At 39.1% G+C, this 26852-nt stretch overlaps 1 protein-coding gene across 2 annotated transcripts in view; it reads right to left on the reverse strand.

Moving 5' to 3' along the window:
- PNPT1 (polyribonucleotide nucleotidyltransferase 1) overlaps positions 1–26852 on the reverse strand; it is a 58214-nt gene that overhangs the window by 3960 nt on the left and 27402 nt on the right. For both annotated transcript variants that reach the window (XM_033239099.1, XM_033239100.1), the window contains exons 14-26: positions 21209–21279; positions 19130–19166; positions 15051–15117; positions 14877–14966; positions 13646–13699; positions 7352–7458; positions 6426–6497; positions 6270–6333; positions 5362–5445; positions 4971–5054; positions 3665–3771; positions 3504–3559; positions 1263–1341 (exon numbers count right to left, since the gene is read on the reverse strand). In XM_033239099.1, the coding sequence (XP_033094990.1) occupies positions 1263–1341; positions 3504–3559; positions 3665–3771; positions 4971–5054; positions 5362–5445; positions 6270–6333; positions 6426–6497; positions 7352–7458; positions 13646–13699; positions 14877–14966; positions 15051–15117; positions 19130–19166; positions 21209–21279 (972 nt within the window). The remainder of the gene's footprint in view (positions 1–1262; positions 1342–3503; positions 3560–3664; positions 3772–4970; positions 5055–5361; positions 5446–6269; positions 6334–6425; positions 6498–7351; positions 7459–13645; positions 13700–14876; positions 14967–15050; positions 15118–19129; positions 19167–21208; positions 21280–26852) is intronic.

Here is a 26852-nt window from a genome sequence, read left to right on the forward strand (position 1 = left end):
AGTAGAGATCCTGTTTTAAGATAACCAGCTGTACCAACGTAATTTATTAAATAATCTTTATTCACTGACTATAATACAACTTCTAGCATATATTATAATCCCATGTATATTATTTCTGGTCTTTGTTTTCTTGTTGCATGGATTATCTATTTCTCGGCTGGTAATATACTATTTTATTATCTATGTCTTTATAATATATTTTAATATATGGTACAACAGACCCTTTTTTTTTTTTTTGAGACAGAGTCTCACTCTGTCACCAGACTAGAGTGCAGTGGCACAACCTCGGCTCACTGCATCCTCCGCCTCCTGGGTTTAAGCGATTCTCCTTCCTCAGCCTCCCGAGTAGCTGGGACTGCAGGTGCATGCCACCACGCCCAGCTAATTTTTGTATTTTTAGTAGAGACTGGGTTTCACCATGTTGGTCAGGATGGTCACCATCTCTTGACCTTGTGATCCACCCACCTTGGCCTTCAAAGTGCTAGGATTACAGGCGTGAGCCACCATACCTGGCCAACAGACACTCTTATTACTCCCCTGATCCCACTGCTTTCTAGAGTTGTGTTAGAGTTTTTATTTACTGGATGTCTGAACTACAACAAAGATTAAATTTCAAAATATTCCAAGAATTATCTTGCCATAATTGGTTAGTCAGTAGAAAATTGGGAAAACAGCTATACATAGGTATTTCTAGTAACTGCTAGCTCTAGATGCTGTTCTCCTTCAAAACAGTCAGTGTTTCTATTCCATCATGGAAAGAAAAATATTTGGTGTTTATTTATTTACTTATTTATTTTATTTATTTATTTTATTTTTTGAGACGGAGTCTCGCTCTATTGCCCGGGCTGAAGCGCAGTGGCGTGATCTCCACTCACTGCAACCTCCACCTCCCAGGTTCAAGCAATCATCTGCCTCAGCCTCCTAAGTAGCTGGGATTACAAGTACCCACCACCATGCCCAGCTGGTTTTTGTATTTTTAGTAGAGAAGGGGTTTCACCATCTTGGCCGGGCTGGTCTTGAACTCCTGACTTCGTGATCCATCCACCTCGGCCTCCCGAAGTGCTGGGATTACAGACATGAGCCACCCCACCCAGCGAATTTTTATTTATGCTAAACAATGTAAAACTTTTGCCAGAGCATCTCTGCCACTTTTGTTTTCTCTGTTTAGGCTAGTAGTAGGCAAAGTATATAATTCTAATTTCAATACTGTGTTTTAAGGTGTTTGAAGGAAGTTATAAAAATAATAACATCTGTCTTTTTACCTTTCGTTGATCAAGTTGTGTGTTATGAAGCAGTACCGCAGTCATATTTGGATATAATTTTACCATTACACCAGTATCTCTACAAAAAATAAATAATAAGCCTGGTTAAACCAATAAGTATCTGTATATCCATTGACAAATAAAACATTATGTTTTCATAGGAGGAAAAAGTAAAAAACAAAAAGAAACCCATTCTATCATGTTTTTAGAACTATAAAAAGTATACTTTTCAACTGAAAATATGCCCTATAAATAAATATGTATGAATCAAAGAATGAAGAAAAGATAAAGAAAAAACATGCAATAAAAAAGCTTTTAGAGCCAGGCATGGTGGCTCACACCTGTAATCCCAGCACTTTGGGAGGCCAGTGCGGGCAGATCACAAGGTCAAGAGATCAAGATCATCCTGGCCAACATGGTGAAACCATGTCTCTACTAAAAATACAAAAATTAGCTGGGCATGGTGGCGCATGCCTGTAATCCCAGCTACTCAGGAGGGTGAGGCAGGAGAATTGTCTGAACCTGAGCGGCAGAAGTTGCAGTGAGCCGAGATCGTGCCACTGTACTCCAGCATGGTAACAGAGCGAGACTCTGTCTCAACAAAAAAAGCTTTTAGAATATATATTCTTCTGTATTTCTCTTCATAATTTCCAAAAACATTTTTTTTTTTTGTCACCCAGGCTGGAGTGCAGTGGTGGCATCTGGGCTCACTGTAACCTCTGCCTGCCAGGTTCAAGCCATTCTCATGCCTCAGCCTCCCAAGCAGTTGGAATTACAGGCATGTGCCACCATGACCAGCTAACTTATGTATTTTTAGTAGAGATGGGGTTTCCCGAAGTTGGCCAGGCTGGTCTCGATTTTCCAAAAATTTTCGAAATGACATTAAATATTTTAAACATAGTATAGAATATCATATCATTAACCTATAAGGTAAGGATTTAAGGAAGGTGGTCAGGTAAAATGAGATACTTATTTCATTAAAAAACTAATCTTCCCTTTTTCTCTAGTCTATGAAAATAAGCCATCCCATTTCTTATTTTTCACCTGCAATATTAATCATCTGATTGCCTTTTATTTCAAATAGCTTTGAACATTTTTGCTACGTTTGATCATTTTTTTTCTTAAAAAAGGGATTTTCTGATCCTAAAAATACAATCTCTTTTAGCTGGTCAAAAAAAAAAAATCCTTTGAGATTGAAATCGGCTTTTTTTTTTTTTTTTTTTGAGATGGAGTCTCACCCTGTCACCCAGGCTGGCGTGTAATGGTGTGATCTCATCTCCCTGCAACCTCCGCCTACTGGGTTCAAGCGATTCTCCTGCCTCAGCCTCCTGAGTAGCAGGGATTATAGGCATGCACCACCACGCCTGGCTAATTTTTGTATTTTTAGTAGAAATGGGGTTTCGCTATGTTGGTCAGGCTGGTCTCGAACCCCTGACTTTGTGATCTGCCTGCCTCGGCCTCCCAAAGTGCTGGGATTACAGACGTGAGCCACGGTGCCTGGTTGAAACTAGCATTTAAAAACGTGCCAATTAAGCATTCAGACTATGTTTAAAATAAGCCATCAAAAAAAAAAAAAGAAAAGAAAAAGGAAACAAGGAAACAAGGAAATATTGATAGGTCTATTTTGGGCCTATTTAGTATTTACTGGGAAAATTAATTTGGGGTTTCACCAATTACTAGTAGAAAATTTGGTTAAAGAATTCAGTTAGGAGAACCTATCATAATTAGAACCACAGAACTGTTACTGAAATTTGATAAAATGATATAGAAAATAAAATATACTATACCTTAAAAAGTAATGATTATACAGTAACTGGCATGTAATCTAAACATCTTATGATTTCAAAGTAAATAAAGTAAATGTAAAATTAAATTGGGATCATAATAGAAATCTGTTAAAAACCAACACAGGGCTGGACACGGTGGCTCATGCCTGTAATCCTGGCACTTTGGGAGTCTGAGGCGGGAGGAGGGCTTGAGGCCAGGAGTTTAAGACCAACCCAGGCAACATAGTGAGACCGTGTCTTTACAAAAAATTTAAAAATCAGCCACGTGTGGTGGTGTGTGCTTACAGTTCTAAATACTCAGGAGGCCGAGGGGGGAGAATTGCTTGATCCCAGAAATTTAAGGCAGCTGTGAGGTACTATGGCACCACTGCATCCCACTGTGGGTGGCAGGGTGAGAACCTGTCTCTAAAGAAATAAAGGAAAACGCTCAGCATAGTATATTACTTGATATTACCTGATTTCAGTTATTGTGGCGGTATACACTGCTCCAAATTCTAATTGCTGCTCCTGCTGTAAGTGCAAAATAAGCCATAAGATTCATAAAGAAAACATCAACAAAAAGTAGAAAAAACAAATATATCTATATGATATGTAATTAATATGATCTATACTCACATCATCCTTGCAGAGTTCAGTAATGAAGTCTCTTGCCTCATGCATAGCACTGGGTGTTGGTGCAAATACAGAAAACGTTTCTTCATCTACCTGACTAATAGTTACACCTTTTAAAAACATAATTTAACATATTAAAGTTAACTTGGCTGGGCATGGTGGATCACATTTGTAATCCCAGCACTCTGGGGGGCTGAGGTGGGAGGATCACTTGAGCCCAGGTGTTTAAGGCCAGCCTGGGCAACATACGGAGAGCCTGTTACTACAAAAAATAAATGAAAAAAATTAGCTGGACATGGTAGCATGTGTCCAACTACTTGGGAATTACAGTCGGAAGGATCACCTGAGCCCAGGGGTCACGGCTGGAGTGAGCAGCGATTGTGTATTGCACTCCAGTCTGGGTGACAGAGCAAGACCCCGTCTCAAAAAAAAAAGTTAACTTGCTAATTCCAGTGGAAACTAGTCTTAAAAATAGATGTGAGAACGGGAGGGACCTGTTAGTAGCTGGGTGGAGTTATGCCGTATTTAATCATTACTTCAGGAATGAAGGAATTCATTCGTCAACAAACATACTCTGCATACGTGTTAGGTACCTGGCATTATACTAGGTAGGCCCTGGGGATACAATGGTGAGCCAATATGCTTGATTTCTTGAAGTTCACCATCTGGTGAAATCAAATATATCTATACAAATTTTGGAGAGTCTGGTTCTGCTCTCTTAATTACGAGTAGAAACCGTAATTGAACCCTTTCCTTGCCTTGTTTTCTTTATCCCGCTTACTCTTAGGAGGGGTGAATAAATGAATAAGGGACAAAATCACATCAGTTTCTCAATGTTAGCAAATGGCTAAGGTGACTCTGCTTCTCACTCTCCTGCAATAACCTCAAACCTTGAAGTACTAGGTAATTCAAACATTGCTTCAGGAAAAATAAATTAAAGCATACTATTTTTATATATACTCTTTAAATAAAAGAGTATAAATAAAACTAAGTGAAAGTAGCAGAATAAAAAAGAAATAACTGTAATAATTCCTCTAAAGTTAAAAACTAAATATTATTCTAGATGTTCAACTATAAAATGTTGCAAAAAAGTCCTGATGAATTCTTGGCTATCCTTCTTGAATACAGTTAAGAATGACCATTTGCTAATTTATTAATACTCAGTCAAGACATGTCATATCCTTTTCTCCTGGTCTTTCTCTCATTTCTCCAATAAATATATATTTAAAGCAACATACTAGAGATGAAATAGCAAACTTAAATGGTCTAGCATTTAATTAAAAAACCCCAAACTTCATACAACTCTTACCTGTTTCAGCCTGAAGCTTTTTTAAGTTATATCCACCTGGTCCAACAAATTTTGCTCGTTTTGATAATGGAACCTGAACAGTTTCTGGGATGTAATACAGACAAATATATAAACAATTCAACTACATACATGAACCTAAAACATGCCATGGTCACGTGAGATTTTTTTTTTGACCTAGACACATGTAAAAATATTTTACTCTAAAACAGAAAAGTACACAATTAAAGCTACTGAAAACTGTTAAAGAATATTCCCTAAAACTTAAAGCATTTTAACTATAAAAGCATTTAAAATATTTTTGTGTATTGGGTAAAAACAATTTAAAAGCAGTAATATTCGTTCATATATTAATGTTTATCTTACAAGGATCACCAAAATTTTAATGTATTACCTACAACAGGTCCATTTTCTTTTCTAGATGCTCGAGGTTTTGAAATAGTTTTGTTCATGATCTGTAATATCTCCTTTTTTGCCACTAGAAGAGAAAAACACAAAAGTTATAACTACATAAAACAAATAAGATCTGAAATAGCTGCATTCTTAGTTTTTGTGGTATACCATCTAAACCCTGTGGCTTAATAATTGAAACTCTCCACATCCCTATTACCTTGAAAATTCACTCATATTCTCTTCTCCATAAATCCTATTTTAAAGAGAGTTGCTTAATTTGTAAAAATTGAAATTCCAATGGTAACCCACTTTGGGGTTTATTCGTGTGTTCCAAAAACTTAAGTTCTTCTTCTTTCTTTAAAATAGATATGGGATCTCACTATGTTGCCCAGGCTGGTTTTAAACTCCTGGGGCTCAACCAATCTTCCTGCCTTGGCCTCCCAAAGTGCTAGGATGAGCCACCATGCCATGCCTGGCTACTTAGTACTTCTTTTTTTTGAGACAGTTTCCCTCTGTCACCCAGGCTGGAGTGCAATGGCATGATCTCAGCTCATTGTAACCTCTGCCTCCTGGGCTCAAGCAATTCTCCTGTCTCAGCCTCCTCAGTAGCTGGGATTACAGGTATGCGTCACCATGCCTGGCTAATTTTTGTACTTTTAGTAGAGACAGGGTTTCACCATGTTGGCCAGGCTGGTCTCGAACTCCTGACCTGAAGTGATCCGCCTGCCTCGGCCTCTCAAACTGCTGGGATTACAGATGTGAGCCACTGCACCTGGCCAGTACTTCTTGATTTAAGTTTTATGAAATTCCACTTTTTAAAGCAATATTTTATAATAAGCCTAATGAGAACTGTAGTTCCCATTAGCAAAGTGGGAAAGAATGAAAGGAGAATCAAGCATACTAGCTCACCTGAAGCTTGTTGAATAGCCTCCATTACAATTTTTATTGGTATTCCAGGTAATTTAATATCAGCCTAATATGGAAAAGTCAAACAATTATATAAACATTGACTCATGGCATTATTTAAATGTTACAAAAATGAAACAAAATGGGTTTTAAAAATACCTGTAATGCAGTTATTCCTTTATTAGTGCCAGCTATTTTGAAGTCCATGTCACCATTGTAATCTTCAATTCCCTTCAGGAATTTAAAAAGTTGTGACATAGTTTTAAACAAAAACAAAAGTCAACATATTCACTACAGAAACATTTCAAAAAAACAGCTTTAGAAGTAAACCATATCCTAAGTCCAAACACAAAGCAATGTTTTCTACATTAACTACCGCTTCCAATTTGTGACTTTTTAAACTACAATTATTTTCACCAGAAACATCATTTCATTTTCAGATCATTCCTTTCCTTCATAAATGTGTAAGAATGAATTTATGATCATCCTAAAGTGAGCCACTATGAATACTTACACTGTGTAAGTCTTACTGCAATACTTAAGGGTAAGCATTACTATTTTTTTAAGTAATCATTTTATTTTATTTTATTTATTTTGAGACAGAGTCGTGCTCTGTTGCACAGGTTGGAGTGCAGTGGCACGATCTTGGCTCACTGCAACCTCTGCCTCCCGGGTTCAAACAATTCTGCCTCAGCCTGCCAAGTAGCTGGCATTACAGGTGTGTGCCACCCTGCCTGGGCTAATTTTTGTATTTTTAGTAGAGACGGAGTTTTGCCACATTAGCCACACTGGTCTTGAACTCCCGACTTCCCAAAGTGCTGGGATTACAGGCATGAGTCACCATGCCTGGCCTATTACTATTAATATAATACCTATTTTAAATTCATATCCTGTGAGATACAAGGTGAACACGCAGAGGAGGAAGGGAAGAACAAGTACCTGTTCTTCAAATACTAGCATTCTGAGCATATGCTACGTGCAAAGTACATATAGTCTTCACCATTATTTGATTTGTTTTTATCTTTTAATTTTTATTTATTTATTTTTAGTCTTCATTAAGTATATGAAACCGGGAATATACTTGCCAGAATATCTGTCAGCAAACAATAATCTTCTATTTCACCCTTCTCAGGATCAGTTCTGGTGACCAATCCTATTGCTACGCCTGCAACAGCAGATGAAATTGGAACCCCTATAATTAGGAAAAAGAACTTTTGTGGGTAATGTGTACATGAGCTTAAAACACATATTTATCTTTCTATCAATTATTTATTTATTTTTTTTCGAGAGGGGAGTCTCGCTCTGTTGCCCAGACTGGAGTGCAGTGGCATGATCTTGGCTCACTGCAGCCTCTGTCTCCTGGGTTCAAGTGATCCTCCCACCTCAGCCTCCCGAGTAGCTGGGATTATAGGCGCCCGCCAATACGCCTGGCTAATTTGCTTGTATTTTTAGTAGAGATGGGGTTTCAACCATGTTGGCCCTGTTGGTCTTGAACTCCTGACCTCAGGTGATCTGACAGCCTCGGCTTCCCAAAGTGCTGGGATTTCAAGTGTGAGCCACTGTGCCCAGCAGACATTTATTTTACTTATTTATTTATTTTTTGAGACGGAGTCTGGCTCTGTCGTCCAGGCTGGGGTGCAGTGGCGCCATCTTGGCTCACTGCAAGCTCCGCCTCCCGGGTTCACGCCATTCTCCTGCCTCAGCCTCCAGAGTCCTGCCTCAGCCTCCCGAGTAGCTGGGACTACAGGCACCTGCCACACACCTGGCTCATTTTTTCGTGTTTTTAGTAGAGACAGGTTTCACCGTGTTAACCAGGATGGTCTCGATCTCCTGACGTTGTGATCCGCCCACCTCGGCCTCCCAAAGTGCTGGGATTACAGGCTTGAGCCACCACGCCCGGCCCAGACATTTATTTTTAACGTAAATGGATATTGTTATCTAAATTGACAATCACTGAAGCTGATTTGGAAAAGTCTTAAGAGGTCATTTGACTACTTCATTAGTTTTTGAATATATAATAAAGTTCCCTAAAACAATGTAAACAAGTACTATATCCAGCAAAAACTTCTCTAACAAAAGCAAACTTTATAGCTTTTAAATTATCCATTGCTTTGCTTTTTGGCTTCAGGTGTCTTAATTGTTTTTGTTGGAAAGTAAGCATCTATTTGGTAAATTCTTCCAGTCTGAACCCCTCAGTTTACCCCCTCATGGCAGCTAACATTAGTGTATCCTCCTAGAAAATTTCTGTGCACACGTATAAATGTAAATATAATCTTTTGTTTTCTTTACTGATGGTGGCAGACCCTATGCATTTACTGTTTTGCACCTTGCCTTTTTCACTTAATAACATGTCTTGGATATTGACACATACCACCACACAAAGCTCTACTTTATTCCTTTGAATAGTTGCATACTACTCCCTATATGTTTTATGTCACACACAGAAGTGTGATTGCTGAGTCAAAAGGTATGTACATTTACATTTGTTACACTGTCAAACTGCCTTCTAAAGACATAGCATTTTAAACTTTTACCAGTGGTATAAGAAGGTACATGCTACTCTATATTCTTATTAATTCTTTTTTTTTTTTTTTTTTTTTTTTTGAGACGGAGTCTCACTCTGTCGCCGGGGCTGAAGTGCAGATCTCAGCTCACTGCAAGCTCCGCCTCCCGGGTTCACGCCATTCTCCTGCCTCAGCCTCCGGAGTAGCTGGGACTACAGGCGCCCGCCACCTCGCCCGGCTAGTTTTTTGTATTTTTTAGTAGAGACGGGGTTTCACAGTGTTAGCCAGGATGGTCTGGATCTCCTGACCTCGTGATCCGCCCGTCTCGGCCTCCCAAAGTGCTGGGATTACAGGCTTGAGCCACCGAGCCCGGCCTATTCTTATTAATTCTTATCAAATCTTTTGACTTTTCTCAATTTAAAGGGTAAGAAATGGTTATTTTAAATCTGACTTGTTTTTTTATGACTGAGGTTGAAAACTATTTCATGTTCATAAACCTATTTATGTCTTATTTTGAGAACTCCCTGTTCATGACCTTCAACATTTTTCTACTTGTTTGCCAGTCTTTTTATTATTGATCTTCTTTCAGTATGGACAGATCTTTATTAAAATGTAAAGATAAAATATTACATTTAATAACATATAAATATAAAATATTTTATTTCCTAGTTCGTTGACTTTGCTTATGGTCATTAGTTTTCCGTGTAGAAGTTTTAGCTTATGTAATCATGGTTCCTGGGTTTTGCTTAGCAGAGCTTTTCTTCTCCAAGATTTTGATAAAACCTACCAACTTTCATTTGTTTAAAAATGTTTAAGTTTTGATCACTTGGAATTTACTTTGGTGTAAAGGAGTGTGTATCTCATTTCATTTTCTCTAAGCAACCTCATCTATACTTATGGTTTTAACCACCATCTATAATGTTGATGACTTAAAAATCTATCCCTTCTGTCCAGCTCTCTGTGCCAAACCCTGGACCTGTATTAGTAAACTGCTTGTCAGACATCTTCAGCTAAATGTACCCAAAGCACCTTAAATATATATTCAAAATTGAGCCAGGCCCAGTGGCTCACGCTTGTAATCTGAACGCTTTGGTAGGCCAAGATGGGAGGATCACTTGAACTCAGGAATTTGAGAACCGCCTGGGCAACATAGTGAGACCTCATCTCTATAAATAATAATAATGATGATGAAAGAAATACATATATGTTCAAAATTGAATCACTATCAAAAAATCCTTTACCTCCTGCAATCTTTGGTTTAAAGCAACTAAGACACTCATGCCAGAATCAACATTTCTTTCCTCATTTCCTATATCCCATCAAGTCACAAAGATCTGTTTAATTTTTTAGAAAGCTGTCCTTTACCCTAAATATTAAAATACCTATTGCTACTTTTTAGTCTGAGTCCATATCATTTCTTGCCCTGGCAACAAGCTCCCTGTCTGGCTTCCCAGATTTTAGTTTCTCTCTTTACTTCTGAGTCTCTGCCATCTCATTCCCCAGGGCTATTCATCACTTAAGCTGGGAAAAACTATTTGAAAAAACAAAAGCAGATTCAAATCATGCCACTGTTTTCCATAAAATCCTTCAAGTTCCTCATTGACTGCTTTCAGGAAATTTTTGTACATATTCTGTGGTCAAGTAAATTTCAAAAAATATTACATGTCCTATTCCTAGAGAGTCAGTATTCCAATTAGCTTATTAAAGTCTATTTAACCCACATTAAATAAACCTGCTTAACCCTGCTGAAACTTACTTTAGAACAGGATAAACTTTTTCATGGTATACAATAATCAATGTCCTGCGGAACACTATTCCATGGAATACTGAATTGGAAAAATGCTGGCTTTAAGTCCAAACTCCTTAGCATAACAATGACCTTCAACATATGATTCTACTTTATTACCTTAACACCTCTTTCAAGTGCATTCCTGAAACACACTACACTGTTACATAACTTCTTAACTTTGCACATGCTGGTCCCTTCATGTGAAATACAGGCCCTGCTCCTAATATACCCAGTCAACAACTACTCAGCCTTTAAAATCAAATGAAATGTAGTAGTCTCTCTAAGCCAATTATGCTCAGCCTAGTTCATCAATCACCCTGTATGCCTTACACATATTTGCATTATTACCTCTTCGATCTATTAGTATCTTTTTGTTTTCAAACCTTTAAGCTTTTCAAAACCTGGGTACAATTTGTATCCCCGGGCATGGGGCATAGGACAGTGCCTGACTTAGAGCAGGGCAAGCCCTTCTCAAGCAATTCAAATTCATATTTGAATTGAACTGTATACCCTGTATTGGCCCATCCCACAGGACTTGACATTCATTCTTATCAAATTTAATTTTTTTGAGGTTTTTGGCTTTATCGCTTCAAATTTAATTTTTAAACTATTAAGCTCCATATTTTTTTTATCCTGCTCAATTTTGTCATTTAACAAACCAGTCACTCATTCCTTTTAATCAGTATCCTTTTTATTGGCAGGCCAGTGTTCTCAGTCAAGTTAACATTGAAAGAGACAGGGCTGAAATAAGCATCCTCAAGTCTTCAACCTGAGATCCTCCTCTGACCTGCTGATCACATTAAGCAGTCCCTTTGCTCATCCCTTAGCCAGTATGAATGGTGCACCTATTATCTAGTCTAAATTTCTGCATCATTTACACAAGGTATCATAAAGATATCATAAACCATAAAGCTGAATTATAGATACATCACACCAACAGCAATACCCTCTACTGCAAATCTAGTAATTTCTTCAAAACAGAAAGTGAATTAAATAACTATGGCATGACTTGTTTTGGAGAAGTCGCTTCTGGCTTCTTTCTGCAGTCCGTTTCCTTCCTTTTTTTTTTTTTTTTTTTGAGACAGAGTCACTCTGTCACCCGGGCTGGAGTGCAGTGGCATGATCTCGACTCACTGCAGCCTCTTGCCTGCTGGGTTCAAGTGATTCTCTTGACTCAGCCTCCCAAATAGCTGGGATTATAGGCGTGGGCCACCACACCCAGCTAATTGTTGTATTTTTAGTAGAGACGGGGTTTCACTATGTTGGCCAGGTGGACCTCAAACTCCTGACCTCAAGTGATCCACCCGCCTCAGGCTCCCAAAGTGCTGGGATTACAGGCATAAGCCACCGTGCCTGGCCCCTTTCCTTTCTAAACTACTTACAAACCATTCTTTTTATAAGTCTTTAAGAGTCTTGTTGAGGGTCACAGTCAAGTTCATTGTGTTATACTTTATAGAAAATACTTTTTTTCTCTTCCAATAATAACGTTTTCTGTCCTTGGGATACCAGTCTCCATGATTTCTCAATGCCTGCCATCATACTTCAGTAATCTAATCCTGAAGTTCTCATTATAATCGAGGATGAATTTTTGTGTAGACCAAAAGATCTGAATTCATATAAAAATGGCAGGTAAAGACTCTCCTATGATGTCATCTTTTATTTTTCAGTTTACCTCTTTTCAAGATTTGTTCAGTGTTTTCCAATATGAGATTTGGAATGAGAAACACAAGTGCCATGAACACTAAGACTGTTTTGTTCATCACCACGTCCTAAGACCTTAGATCAGTGCTTGGCACATAGGTGCCACAAAGTAAAGATCTGTAGAGTGAAAGAAGATGAAAATAGTAGCAGCAGTATTTTACCAGCTACCTTAAATATCAGATTATGTTTTCCTTTATTTAATAAAGTGCCTTTAGCATTTTTTGCTTTGGCCTGTTTTTAATTTTTCTAGATAATATTACTACATAGTCACACCACGTTTTCATTTTATCTTTTGTTACGACCCCTCCTTTCTATCTTTCATGCCAGTACTGTAAATGTGTGAACTTATCAGAGAACTCCTTCTGTGGCCTCTTTAGTGTCTTTAGGTTCCTTCTCTCTTTCTTCTCAAATAGCAGCATTGATGGCAGTTTGGCACGAATTGGTTTTAAGAATCTCCTAGCAGCCAGGCGCGGTGGCTCACGCTTGTAATCCCAGCACTTTGGGAGGGCAAGGTGGGTGGATCACGAGGTCAGGAGTTCGAGACCAGCCTGGCCAATATGGTGAAACCCCATCTCTACTAAAAATACAAAAATTAGCCAGGCGTGGTAGCACGTGCCTGTAATCCCAGCTACTCAGGAGGCTGAGGCAGAAGAATTGCTTGAACCCAGGAGGCGGAGGTTGCAGTGAGCCAAGATTGCACCACTGCATTCCAGCCTGGGCAACAGAGTGAGACTCTGTCTCAGGAAAAAAAAAAAAAAAAAAATCTCCAAGCATAATGTGTTCCTTTTTGGTGTTTCAGACCCGGGGATTAAAATGAACCATTTGTAGTCCGCCTTCCTAAAATTGTGTGTACATGCCTGAGTGGCATTGTTCTCTTGGCTTGTATAAATCAACTGAAAGAATACAGTTGCTTTCTCTTATGAGTCCTAATAGTACTTACTAAGCAAAACTTCCTTGGTGATTGGAATCAATTCTGGAGCTCTCTACCTTTTGGAATGAAATAAAGTTTACTAGGTCACCAATGCAAATAAAAATTTTTCAGTGTACTGCTTTTAGCTAAAAATAAGAATTCCAGCAGATATCTGGGTATCTGAAGCTCTACTTTTCAAACATCTTGCCTCTGGCTTGATTTGGTCATCTGTAATCTGACTTTGAGTTTTACTAAAACTCAAATTTAAAGAAATCTAATATTTTATACTAACAGGTGTGTATAAAAGGTTAGCATGTTTTTTTTTTAAATCTTTTTTGTAGAGATGGGGTCTTGCTATGTTGCCCAGGCTGGTCTTCAACTACTGGCCTCAAGTGAGCCTCCTGCCTTGGCCTCCCAAAGTGCTGGGGTTACAGGCATGAGCAATATCAGCAGTTTTGAGACATAATTCTTTTACCTGAATCCATTAATGCTAAACTTCCGCCACATGCAGATGCCATAGAAGATGACCCTATAGAAAAAAAAATACCTGCTTTATATTATACTGATTTTTTTAAATGTAGAAAAGTATTACTAGTGGTTATTTCCTTATAAATATTCAATTACAATACAAATATTCAATAGTCTCTTCTTTTTAAAAGCACCTAAGGCAAGTTCTTTTAAGCTATAAACTATGGGGCTGCATGGTCCAATATGGTAGCCATTAACCATAAGTGGTGACTTAAAGGTTAATCAATTAAAATAAATTTAGTTCTTCAACTAGATAGCACAGAGAAAGAGGATTTCTATCGTCACAAAAAGTTTTATTTTATTATTATTTTTTGAGACGGAGTCTCAGCCTGTCACCACACCCAGCTAATTTTTTGTATTTTTAGTAGAGACAGGGTTTCACCATGTTAGACCCTCGGAACCTTGTGATCTGCCCGCCTCGGCCTCCCACAGTGCTGGGATTACAGGTGTGAGCCACCACACCCAGTTCATCACAAAAAGTTCTATTGCACAGTATTGCTACAGATATTCTAATAGACTTCCTAGGGCATATCTTTTTTCTTGCTTATCAGAAGTAGTTAAAGATATAGGGCTTTGGCTCTCTCACTAGCATAAGCCCATTAGTTTAGTCACACCCAGTAGAGAATCACAAAGTCTTTAGTTTAAATTCTGAGTTTACTTTGGTATTTTTCTCTCAAAATCTGTGACTATCTGATTTATGTCTATTACACATTTAAGAACTCCATGACCTTTCTGCCTTTAATGACTGCACCGTACTTTGACCTATGGACGAATTTTTTATTTAAATGTGACCTCTTGCCTAGACTCCCTCTGTGATGTCCACTTATTATTCATGTGGATATGTGACAGGTATCCCCTGCCTAATGATCACTCTATTTTGGCCCTTCCCCTCTCTGATAACCTTGTTCTGTGGTTTGTTTGTACAAATAAAGAAACAAGCCAAACTGGATCTACTATAACAGATAAAGAAAAACATTTGTTTTATATTGCTTTCAAAACAACTCATTAGCTAAGAACAGAGATTAAGACAAGTATACGATTAACTCAATACATTTTTCTCTTGCAATAAACTTGGGTTCTGTAGTAATAAACAAAATGTAACACTATATTTTAAAACTTAATAATAGAATAGGGAATATGGTCTTTTCTACTGTGAAAGAAGTATTTAAATACCATACCATTTGACTCTAGGACTTCAGATGTAACTCTTATGGTGAAAGGAAAATCTTTGGGAATAACAGGATACAAAGCTTTCTCAGCAAGAGCACCTAAATTAGAATAGAAGACAGTAAGTAAAAAAGTGTATTAAGTCTCTGTAAGAATACTGTATAAGTTTACAGATCTGTACTTACCATGCCCAAGTTCTCTTCTATTTAAACCAGTGACTTTGCCAATTTCATTAGTTGCATAAGGAGGAAACTTAAAAAAAACACACACATATACAATTGACATAGAAAGATGTCCAAGTTATATTACCAAAATAATAGAACTTACAGAACAGTAGAATCTCATTTTTGTTTTTTAAAAAAGTACATTCATAAATATACAGAAAATGTATGATATAAATTTAACATACATACCAAATTGCTAAAAGTAGCTATTATAAGTATGTAAATGGATTAGGATGTGGCAACTGGAGGGGTATGGAGATTTACACCATAAACTTCCATTACATTTAAATTAGTAACAATAAGAAAATGTTTTATTTTTGTAGTAAGAAAAAATATGTACATATTTAAAAAGTACACATTGAAGAATCACAGATTTTTTTTTCCATAGCAAAGCCCACATTTATTTCACTAAATTGAAATTTAATTTACACTGATACTTTTTAGAGTCATCTCTCTCTACTACCTTTTTCAGATATGAAACAAAATACATGAATGAGAAAGTTGCATATTTTGAAGTATGTCTCAGGCAAAACATAATGACAAAAATGTATGGAGGAAACAGCTCTTTTTCGTAAGGGTTTTATTTTAGACAGTGGTTGCAAACTGTTTTATTTGATGTATATGTTATCTTGAAGAAATATGAATTAGTTGTGATCATTTGACAATAGGAAGACTTCCGATAAAAATCTGTAGTTTCAGGCTGGGTGCAATGGCTCATGCCTGTAATTCCAGCACTTTGGGAGGCCAAGGCAGGCAGCTCACTTGAGCTCAGGAGTTTGGGACTAGCCTGGCCAACATGGTGAGATCCTCTATCTACTAAAAATGCAAATATTATCCAGGCGTGGTGCATGCCTGTAATCCCAGCTACTCATGAGGCTGAGGCACAAGAATTGCTTGAGGCCAGGCGCACTGGCTCAAGCCTGTAATCCCAGCACTTTGGGAGGCCGAGACGGGTGGATCACGAGGTCAGGAGATCGAGACCATCCTGGCTAACCCGGTGAAACCCCGTCTCTACTAAAAAAATACAAAAAACTAGCCGGACGAGGTGGCGGGCGCCTGTAGTCCCAGCTACTCGGGAGGCTGAGGCAGGAGAATGGCCTAAACCCGGGAGGCGGAGCTTGCAGTGAGCTGAGATCCAGCCACTGCACTCCAGCCTGGGCGACAGGGCAAGACTCCGTCTCAAAAAAAAAAAAAAAAAGAATTGCTTGAACCCAGGAAGTGGAGGTTGCAGGGAGCCGAGACTGCGCCACTGCACTCCAGCCTGTGCACCAGAGACTCCGTTTAAATTTAAAAAAAAAAAATTTTCGCCAAATATCTGTAATTCCAGTCTAACTATATATATAGAGACAGAGGTCTGCTCTTGTTGCCTAGGCTGGTGTGCAACGGTGCGATCTCAGCTCACTGCAACCTCTGCTTCCAGGTTCAAGCGCTTCTCCTGCCTCAGTCTCCCAAGTAGCTGGGATTATAGGCATGCACCACCATGCCCGGCTAGTTTTGTATTTCTAGTATAGACAGGGTTTCACCATGTTGGTCAGGCTGGTTTTGAACTCCTGACCTCAGGTGATCTGCCCGCCTCGGCCTCCCAAAGTGCTGGGATTATAGGCGTGAGCCACTGCTCTTAAAAGCAGTGGATGGAGCAGGAATCTGATTAACCTCTGGATCTAGCAGTCAATTTGCAGGAAATAGAGAGGGCAGAGGAACATGTTGAATTGCACCACGAGTGAGCAATCAGCAACCCCCAATCTGGGAGACTATAAGTCAAACGGTTATGGGGCTTCAACAGATAGACTGTAAAAAAAGAATGTAATGGAAGAGAAATGTATAGATTTAAAAAGACTTAAAGAAATATCAGGCCAGGCATGGTGGCTTACGTCTGTAATCCCAGCACTTTGGGAGGCTGAGGTAGGCAGACTGCTTGAGCCCAGGAGTTTGAGACCAGCCTGGGCAACATGGCAAAACCCCATTTTGTAAAAAATCTAAAAATTAGCGGGTTGTGGTGGTGCCTATAGTCCCAGCTACTTGGGGGGCTGAGGCAAGAGGATCACTTAAGGCCGGGAGATGGAAGTTGCAGTGAGCCAAGATGGTGCCACTGTACTCCAGCCTGGGTGACAGAGTGAGACTGTCTCAAACAAACTAAAACAGAAAAGGAAATACCAAACGTTTTAAAGAAAAAAAAACAAGACTAAATTATAGTATCTAGAAATGGAGCCAGGAAATCCAAGATGATTACTGTAAAACTTGAGTAGTTACCTACTTTTAGGGGACGAAGGGTATTGAGATTGGGATGAAAAACATGGAGGGGCTTTTGAGGTGGCTGGCAATGTTAAATTTCCTGACTTGGATGGTGGTTACAAGGGTATTTGCCTTATAAAAACTTATTAAGCCATCCTTTGTTTTATATAGTTTTCAGCACCTATGCTTTATTTTATAATAAAGAGATTTAAAAAAAAAACACATGGCAATAATGGCCCATATCCTTCTCCAGCTCCCTCCCCAACCCCCTTACCTAATAATCAGCTAGACCTCCACTTTGCACAGCTGCCCTTTTAAGACTGCCACATGCTCTCCAGCTCATGACAAAGAACCTGCTTTACTCAATTACAATTCCTCTCTGGCTTCTGTAGCACCAGGGTATATCTAGAACAGGATATTTATAAGGGATTCAAAACCTGTATATATCTCGATGTTTATGGATATTCTGTAGCATATACTTTCTACGAAAATGTTCTCTATTGATTACAGCAGAATCAGCAAAAGTGAAATGCTGGGAGTCCGGGCAGCCAACAAGGGTTACACAAAAGCGAAATGACTTGCCACTTACATAGTCTCTCATGTTGTATTCTTTTTATTTTTATTTTTTGAGACAGGGTCTCACTCTGTTGCCCAGGCTGAAGTGCAGTGGGGTGATAATGGCTCGCTGCATTCTCAACCTCTTTGGCTCAAGCAATCCTCCCATCTCAGCCTCCCGAGTAGCTGGGACTATAGGCAGATGCCACCATGCTTGGCTAATTTTTAGATTTTTTTGTAGAGACAGGATTTCACTATGTTGCCCAAGCTGGTCTTGAATTTCTGGGCTCAGCAATCCTCCCTCCTCAGCCTCCCAAAGTGCTGAGATTACAGATATGAGCTACCATACCCTGCTCTCCATGTATATTCTTCAAATAATATAATTAAAAGTACTTTATATTAGGTCTAGTCCCTTAGGATTGTTGTGAATAAAGTCAATCACAAACTCAATTATCTAGAATCATCTCATATAAAGTAACTTAATATTAAATGTCTCATCTTTTACTACCAATCAACTGAGTATAAATATGAACATTTCAATGAGCGAATAAGGTGATTTGTCAGTTGAGGTATTTAAAAAACTCTACTTTTGTTTGACACACATGTATACAGGCATGACTTTTTTTTTTTTTTACCTAAAACGATATTGTCTGCTATACTTTCTTTAAATTTTATGCATGACTTAATGACTTAAAACAGGAAGTTGTTGATTAGAAAAGTACTATTTATCTCTCTAAAGTACTTATGTCTTATCTCTCTAAAGTAGTACTTTAGAGAGTGCTAAAGTACTCTCTAAAAATACTACATCTCTATTTATCATTCTACACAAAGCTTGCCATGCCTTCTATAAGCAATAAAATAGTAGCCCCAAACTGACCTTAATAGATATATGATAAAACTAGAAAAGTAAAATATTATTGGTAAAACCCAGAGAGTGGATATATGGATAGTCACTGTAAAGTTCTTTCAACTTTACTTTATCCTGGAAGTTTTTAAAAATAAAATGTTTCAGCCTGAGTAACATGGCAAAACCCCATTTCTAGAAAAAAATAGAAAAATTAGCCAATTGTGGTTGCACAAGCCTGTAATCCCAGCTACTTGGGATGATGAGGCGGGAGGATGTCTTGAGCCTGGGAGGGAGAGGTTGCAGTGAGCTGAGACTGCACCATTCCACTCCAGCCTGGGCAACAGAGTGAGACCTTGTCTCATAAAAATTAATAAAATAAAATTTTGGGGAAAAAAATTCACCTTACCTCATAGTGCAGCATGAAATTTTTATCTTTTATCCCACTACAAATAAAAGGCATAATATTAAAAACATCATAGGGAAAAAACATATTTATTTCAAAACACAACTAAAACAGATTTAAGGGGATTTTACAAAACAACTAGGTGTTAATGAAAAATCAGACTGAAACTGAAAACCAAAGAATTAATTAGAAGGATGATTGTGACATGATATTTTCTTCTGGGGCTTATGAATGAATTGTACAGATATAGGAAACCAATTTTGCCTTAAATATAAGTCCTTAAATATCCAGATTTGAATACTAAGACAAGACAATAGATGTATTTTTAAGCATTAATAACTACTGAGAGAATCCTAAGTGCTATACTCACCTTAGTTAATTCTCAGAGCTACAATGCTTCTCCCAGTCAATATGTGAAATGAAGAAAAAGTCCTGGGATGGGGCAGAATCTGCATGACCATAAACTGTAGCTTTGGAGAAAGAAATCTAAAAACCAAGCTCCTTCAGAGGACTAAAGGAATCACAGATTTTGGGAGCTAGAGAGGATTATAGCAGGTCACTGGCCCAGTTCATTTTATAAGAAATAGAAACCGGCCGGGCGCGGTGGCTCAAGCCTGTAATCCCAGCACTTTGGGAGGCCGAGACGGGCGGATCACGAGGTCAGGAGATCGAGACCATCCTGGCTAACACGGTGAAACCCCGTCTCTACTAAAAAATACAAAAAACTAGCCGGGCGAGGTGGCGGACGCCTGTAGTCCCAGCTACTCCGGAGGCTGAGGCAGGAGAATGGCGGGAACCCGGGAGGCGGAGCTTGCAGTGAGCTGAGATCCCGCCACTGCACTCCAGGCCGGGCGACAGAGAGACACTCCGTCTCAAAAAAAAAAAAAAAAAAAAAAAAAAGAAATAGAAATAGAAACCAAAGGCCAGTGTGGCTGAGTGACGACGTGTGCCCCTTTATTTACACAGATTATAGACCTAAGACCAGAATAGATGGAGGACCAAGCCCAATGTTCCGCATTCTACCTTCACACACACAGCTGCACTGTCGATCCTATCAGATACATGGAAAACCAGTACAGTGGCTATCCTGAAGATACTGGGCATTATCCCCATCAGTTGGGCAGCAGGCAAAGGGAGGCCAGGCCCTGTGGTCTTCTGAGACCCTTAACCAGGAACAGGAAGTAGCCCTACTACGCACTGAGGAAAATACAGAACTGGCTATGAGTGTCAAGACTCTATGCAATAATGCTGGTGAGGACTGCAATACAGATTTTTTTTTTTTTTGAGACAGAGTCTTGCTCTGTCGCCCAAGCTGGAGTGCAGTGGCGGGATCTCGGCTCACTGCAAGCTCCGCTTCCCGGGTTTACGCCATTCTCCTGCCTCAGCCTCCTGAGTAGCTGGGACTACAGGTGCCCACCATCACGCCCGGTTAATTTTTGCATTTTTAGTAGAGATGGGGTTTCACCGTGTTAGCCAGGATGGTCTCGATCTCCTGACCTCGTGATCCACCCGTCTCGGCCTCCCAAAGTGCTGGGATTACAGACGTGAGCCACCGCGCCCAGCCTGTAATACAGATTCTTATCATCAAAATTTATCAGCATGATTTTACTGCTGACTTTTTAGGGGTAGAGGAGGACAGCCAAGTATTTCTGAACACAAAATTACAACGGGATTCGACAAGGCTTTTCATTAACAAGGTTTTTCATTAACAGCCTCCAGATCATTTTCAGCAACGGGGGCTTTTGTGTATTTATTTGCTCTCTTGTTTCGAATAGAAAAACCAATCCATTCAAGATTACCAAGGAAGTCTGTCCTAAGAAATCATTCTAGAGACAGAGAACGAACTAAATGTACTCACATTAAAGAATTAAATGCTTTACTAACATTTGTTCCAAATCAGTAATTTAGAAGACAATCTAGCACACACACAAAATCCTTTGAAATCATGATGATGTAAACAGAAAAATGAAGTACAAAAACACAGGTTAAAAAAGTAACAATAATTAATACTATACCACGTAAGCTTTAATTATATACTAGGACATCATAAAACATAACAAACATCATAAAAACATAACTTACTTTATAGCTGTTATAACTTGATCTGACTTAATACTGGATTCTAACGAATCAAACGTAACGGTACAAAGCACCTAAAAAAGAAAAAGAATTCCTCAGGCTTTAATATACTAACCACAAAGATGAAAACTAAAAATACTTGAAGAATCCAACTCACTCTTAAAAAAATGGGATAAGTACATCCTACACAAAGCTTGCCATGCTACTAAGTGCAGTATACACTTATTTGTTCTATAAATATTCATACTATGTGTAAACCTCAATAATCCAAAGTTGTAACATCGCACAGACTACATATGTAAAGCACTGCAGTAGGAGTGCTGGGGAAAGAAGGCAGAAAAAGAAAGTAATATTTTTAAGAACGATGTATGAGAGTACGCTAAGGAAGCCTCAATACAGGTTCAGCCAATACAATTGTCTGCTTAAAATTAAAAAAAAAATCAGGCCAGGCGTGGTGGCCCACACCTGTAACCCCAGCACTTTGGGAGGCTGAGGTGGGCGGATCACGAGGTCAGGAGTTCGAGATCAGCCTGGCCAATATGGTGAAACCCTGCAGGTGGATCACGAGGTCAGGAGTTTGAGATCAGCCTGGCCAATATGGTGAAACCCTGTCTCTACTAAAAATACAAAAATTAGCTGCGCATGGTGGCGTGTGCCTGTAGCCCTAGCTACTTGGGAGGCTGAGGCAGAAGAATAGCTTGAACCCGAGAGGTGGAGCTTGCAGTGAGCCGAGATCGCACCACTGTACTCCACCCTGGGCAACAGAGCAAGTCTCCATGTCAGAAAAAGAAAAAAAAAAAATTAAGAAAATCAGTCTTCTTTGTAGAGACGTAACATAATCCGGAGACTCTACAATGTATCAATCACAACATCCAGAAAACAACCTACAAGGAAACAGGAAACAGGGCCCATTATCAAGAAATAAGAACAGGAATGGAGGCTGATTCTGAGTTGATTAAGATGGTGGATTAGCAGACAAAAGATTTCTTTTTTTTTTTTTTTTTTTTGAGATACAGTCTTGCTCTGTTGCCCAGGCTGGAGTACAGGGGCATGATCTTGCTCACTGCAACCTCCACCTCCCGGGTTCAGACGATTCTCCTACCTCAGCCTCCTGAGTAGCTGGGATTACAGGCGTGTGCCACCACACCCAGTGAATTTTTTGTATTTTTAGTAGAGACAGGGTTTCACTGTGTTAGCCAGGATGATCTCGATCTCCTGACCTTGTGATCCACCTGCCTTGGCCTCCCAAAGTGCTGGGATTACAGGTGTGAGCCACCGCGCCCGGCGACAAAAGATTTTTAACAGCTATTATAACTATACTCAAAGGACATTAAAAAAAAAAAAGTGGAAATTCTACAATTGAAAACTTTAATATCTCATAATGGAAACGAGATGGCAAGAGTCAGTAAGCATGAAGATGAATGAACAGAAATTGTCCAATTTGCAGAAGAGAGGAAAGAGAATATAGTTGCAGTGACCTGTGGGACCGTATCAAAAGGATATGTGCAGCTGCAATTCCAGAAGGCAAGAAGAGAGAAAATGACACAGGAAAAAATCTTCGAAGAAATAATCGATGAAAATTCTCAAGTGTGGTGAAAGACATGAATGTACAGATTTAGGCTCAGGACACTTTTAGCAGGATAAATGCAAAGGAAATCATATCTTTCAATCATAATGCTGAAAACCAAAGATAAAGAGCAAATCTTGAAAGCACCCACATGAAAACAATAATAATATATAAGGAATAATGATTTGAATGTGTCTTTTTCATCAGAAAAACATGGAGAACAAAAACCACTGAAACATATTTAGGCGCTAAAAGAAAAAAAGGCTCACCCCAGAATTCTATACCCAGCAAAAAGATTCTTTGTACACAGAGGCAAAATAAAGACATTTCAGAAAAACAAAAGATAAGAATTTGTTAATAGAAAACTCATACAATGGGCTGGGCGTGGTGGCTCACACCTGTAATCCCCAGCACTTTGGGAGGCTGAGGCAGGCGGATCACAAGGTCAGGAGATTGAGACCATCCTGGCTAACACGGTGAAACCCTGTCTCTACTAAAAATACAAAAAAATTAGCCGGGCATGTTGGTGGCCAGCTGTAGTCCCAGCTACTCGGGAGACTGAGGCAGGAGAATGGCATGAATCCGGAAGGCAGAGCTTGCTGTGAACCGAGATCGCGCCACAGATCGCCCCACTGCACTGCAGCCTGGGCAACAGAGCGAGACTCCATCTCAAAAAAAGAAAACTCACAGGATGATATTAAAGGAGGTCTTGTCAGAATGAAGGGAAATGATACTGGATCCATACTTGGATCTTCAGAAAGGAATAAAAAGCACCAGAAATGGTAAATATGTGGGCCAATATAAAAGCCTGTCTTTTTCTTATTACTTCTTTAAAAGACATGATTGTAGGAAAGTTGTAACACCGCCTTGTGGGGGTTTATGACACATACAGATTTAACTCATAAGACAACTGCAATATAAAGGATAGAAGAGGTGGGAAATGCACCTAAATGGTTTCAAAGTTTCTTCATTTTATGTTAAGTGGTACAAAATTAATTCTAAAAAGACTGTGAGGGCCTGGCATGGTGGCTCACGCCTGTAATACCAGCACCTTGGGAGGCCAAGGCAGGAGGACTGGACTGCTGGAGCCCAGGAATTCAAGACTAGCCTGGGCAATATGGCAAAACCTTGTCTCTACAAAAATTTTTTAAAATATATAAATAAAAAGACCTGTGAGAAGTTATGGATGTATGCTGTAATTTCTACAGTAATCACTGGAAAATAATTCAGAGGTACAGCTAAAAAATAAATAGGCAAATTAAAATAAAATTCTAAAAAAAATTTAATTCGTTCAAAAAGCCTGAATGAAAGTAAAAAATAGAGAAACAAAAAACGGAAGGGCAAAAGAAAAATAATAAAATGACAGTAAATTCAATCACATCAGTGTTTAAATTTAACATGAATGGACTAAGTACTACAGCTACAAAGCCAGAGATTGTCACAATGGATAACAAAAGTATGCAGAACATCTTAATAAAGGCATTTTAGGCCGGGCGCGGTGGCTCAAGCCTGTAATCCCAGCACTTTGGGAGGCCGAGACGGGCGGACCACGAGGTCAGGAGATCGAGACCATCCTGGCTAACACGGTGAAACCCCGTCTCTACTAAAAATACAAAAAACTAGCCGGGCGAGGTGGCGGGCGCCTGTAGTCCCAGCTACTCGGGAGGCTGAGGCAGGAGAATGGCGTAAAACCCGGGAGGCGGAGCTTGCAGTGAGCTGAGATCCGGCCACTGCACTCCAGCCCGGGCGAAAGAGCAAGACTCCGTCTCAAAAAAAAAAAAAAAAAAAAAGGCATTTTAAAAACTTGACTAAAGAGCATAAAACAAAACCTGAATCAAAGGTGACACAGACTATATTCATTGTAAAGACTCTAACTTAAATTGTAAAAGTATCATTCTTCTCTCAGATTAATATAAAGATTTAGTGCAATTATAATTGTAAATCCTAAAAGGATATTTTGAGAACTTGATATAATACTAAAATTCAAACAAAGGAACAAGTGTACCTAAAGTTTAAGATAATTTTGAGGGGATTAAACAAACAGGGAAGATGACTTGCTTCTCAGATATTAAAATATATCCCTAAATCATAATAATTAAAATAGTTTGACAGTGGCCCAGAAAATTCACGTAACAATGAAAAAAGCCGGGCGCGGTGGCTCACGCCTGTAATCCCAGCACTTTGGGAGGCCGAGGCGGGCGGATCACAAGGTCAGGAGATCGAGACCACAGTGAAACCCCGTCTCTACTAAAAAAATACAAAAAATTAGCCGGGCGCGGTGGCGGGCGCCTATAGTCCCAGCTACTCAGGAGGCTGAGGCAGGAGAATGGCGTGAACCCAGGAGGCGGAGCTTGCAGTGAGCTGAGATCCGGCCACTGTACTCCAGCCTGGGCGGCAGAGCAAGACTCCGTCTCAAAAAAAAAAAAAAAAAAAACAATGAAAAAAGATATAGCTCAACAATGTGTTTATAAACTCTGACTATCATAAGGTAACATCTCAAGTCATTGACAAAAATAAAGTATTAGTAAATAATGTAAAATTGGCTCACTATGGAGGTTTTCATTTTATACAACGTGTAGGAATAAACTCAAAGATCGACTAATGGTCTAAATTTGACAGCTAAAACTAGAAAGCTAATAGAAAAAGTCGGTAACTTTGTGACTTTAAGGTACAGAAGAATTTATATCAGAACTAAAGATTTCAGATTTACTCTAAACATAGTAGACCACCGCAGACAAAGTTAAAAGGCAATCAATAAAGGAGACATATATATATATAAAGTTTGTTACCAAAAAGAATTAATATTTAAAACACTTCAGAAATTACTGCAAAATAGCAGGTAAAATACAGTAAACCATATTAAAAAAAGAAAAGCTGGCCAAAGGATATGGACAGAAAATTCATAAAAGGGCAAACCTGAAGCAGGGTCACCACACTGCACAACTCCAGGGGACAATATTCATGTGAAAATAGTGCCCTGGAGGCGTGCAGTTCTCCAGGGCATGGTTTGTGCAGTGACCATGTTGACTGGCTGTCATATAAATAATGCTCAGCCTCACTAGTAATCAGGAAAATACAAATTAAAGCAAAAAGATACTACTTGGTACCTATCAGATTGATAGAATTAAAGAAACAATGTGGGAAAGAAGTATAAAGCATAATATGGTACATAGAACAATGAATACAGAGGTAGGTAAATATTAATAAACGAACAGAAGGAGAAACAGAAGGCTACCTGTTAAATACAAGAGTGGGTGCCTATGTAAAGAATAAAGAATAGAAAAAGAATAGAACTGTACAGGCTACATGGAGAAAACAATGTGGGCCTTGAATAGGTCAACAATGACAATATGCCATAAACTGGAGTCTGAGTTACTCAATTTTGTATACCCAATGTTAAAAGAAAGATACAACAGAAATACCAGATAATTCTAGAAAATGCAAACTAATTTATAGTGACAAAAGCAGATCAGTAGTCTCTTGAGGAGGTGGGGGGCAGGAAGAAGGAATTACAAAAAGGCATGAGGAAACTCTTGGGGGTAACTGATATGCTCATTATCTTTTTCATTTTTAAATATTTTAAGAGACAGGGTCTTGCTCGGTAGTCCAGGCTGGAGTGCAATGGCACGACCACAGCTCATTGCAACCTCGAACTCCTGGCCTCAAGCAATCCTCCCTCCTGGGCCTCCCAAAGTGCTGGAATTATAAGCATGAGCTACCATGCCTGGCCCGTTCATTATCTTAACTGATTTCTCAGTTGTATACATGCAAAAAGTTGCCAAATCACACATTTTAAACAACATAGTTCATTGAATAGCAATTATACCTCAAATAAACTGTTAAGATTACATAAAAAACACACGAGAGGCCAAGCGTAGTGGTTCATGCCTGTAATCCCAGAACACTGGGAGGCTGTGGTAGGAGGATTGCTTGAGGCCAAGAGTTTGAGACCAGCTTGGGCAACAGAGTAAGACCTTGTCTCTACAAAAAAATAAGTTTTAATTAACCAGGCATGGTGCCACACGCCTGTAGTCCCAGCTACTCGGGAAGCTGAGGTGGGAGGATCACCTGAGTCCAGGA

Source organism: Trachypithecus francoisi, unplaced genomic scaffold (assembly GCF_009764315.1).
Source record: "Trachypithecus francoisi isolate TF-2019V2 unplaced genomic scaffold, Tfra_2.0 Lachesis_group17, whole genome shotgun sequence".
Classification (NCBI taxonomy): domain Eukaryota; kingdom Metazoa; phylum Chordata; class Mammalia; order Primates; family Cercopithecidae; genus Trachypithecus; species Trachypithecus francoisi.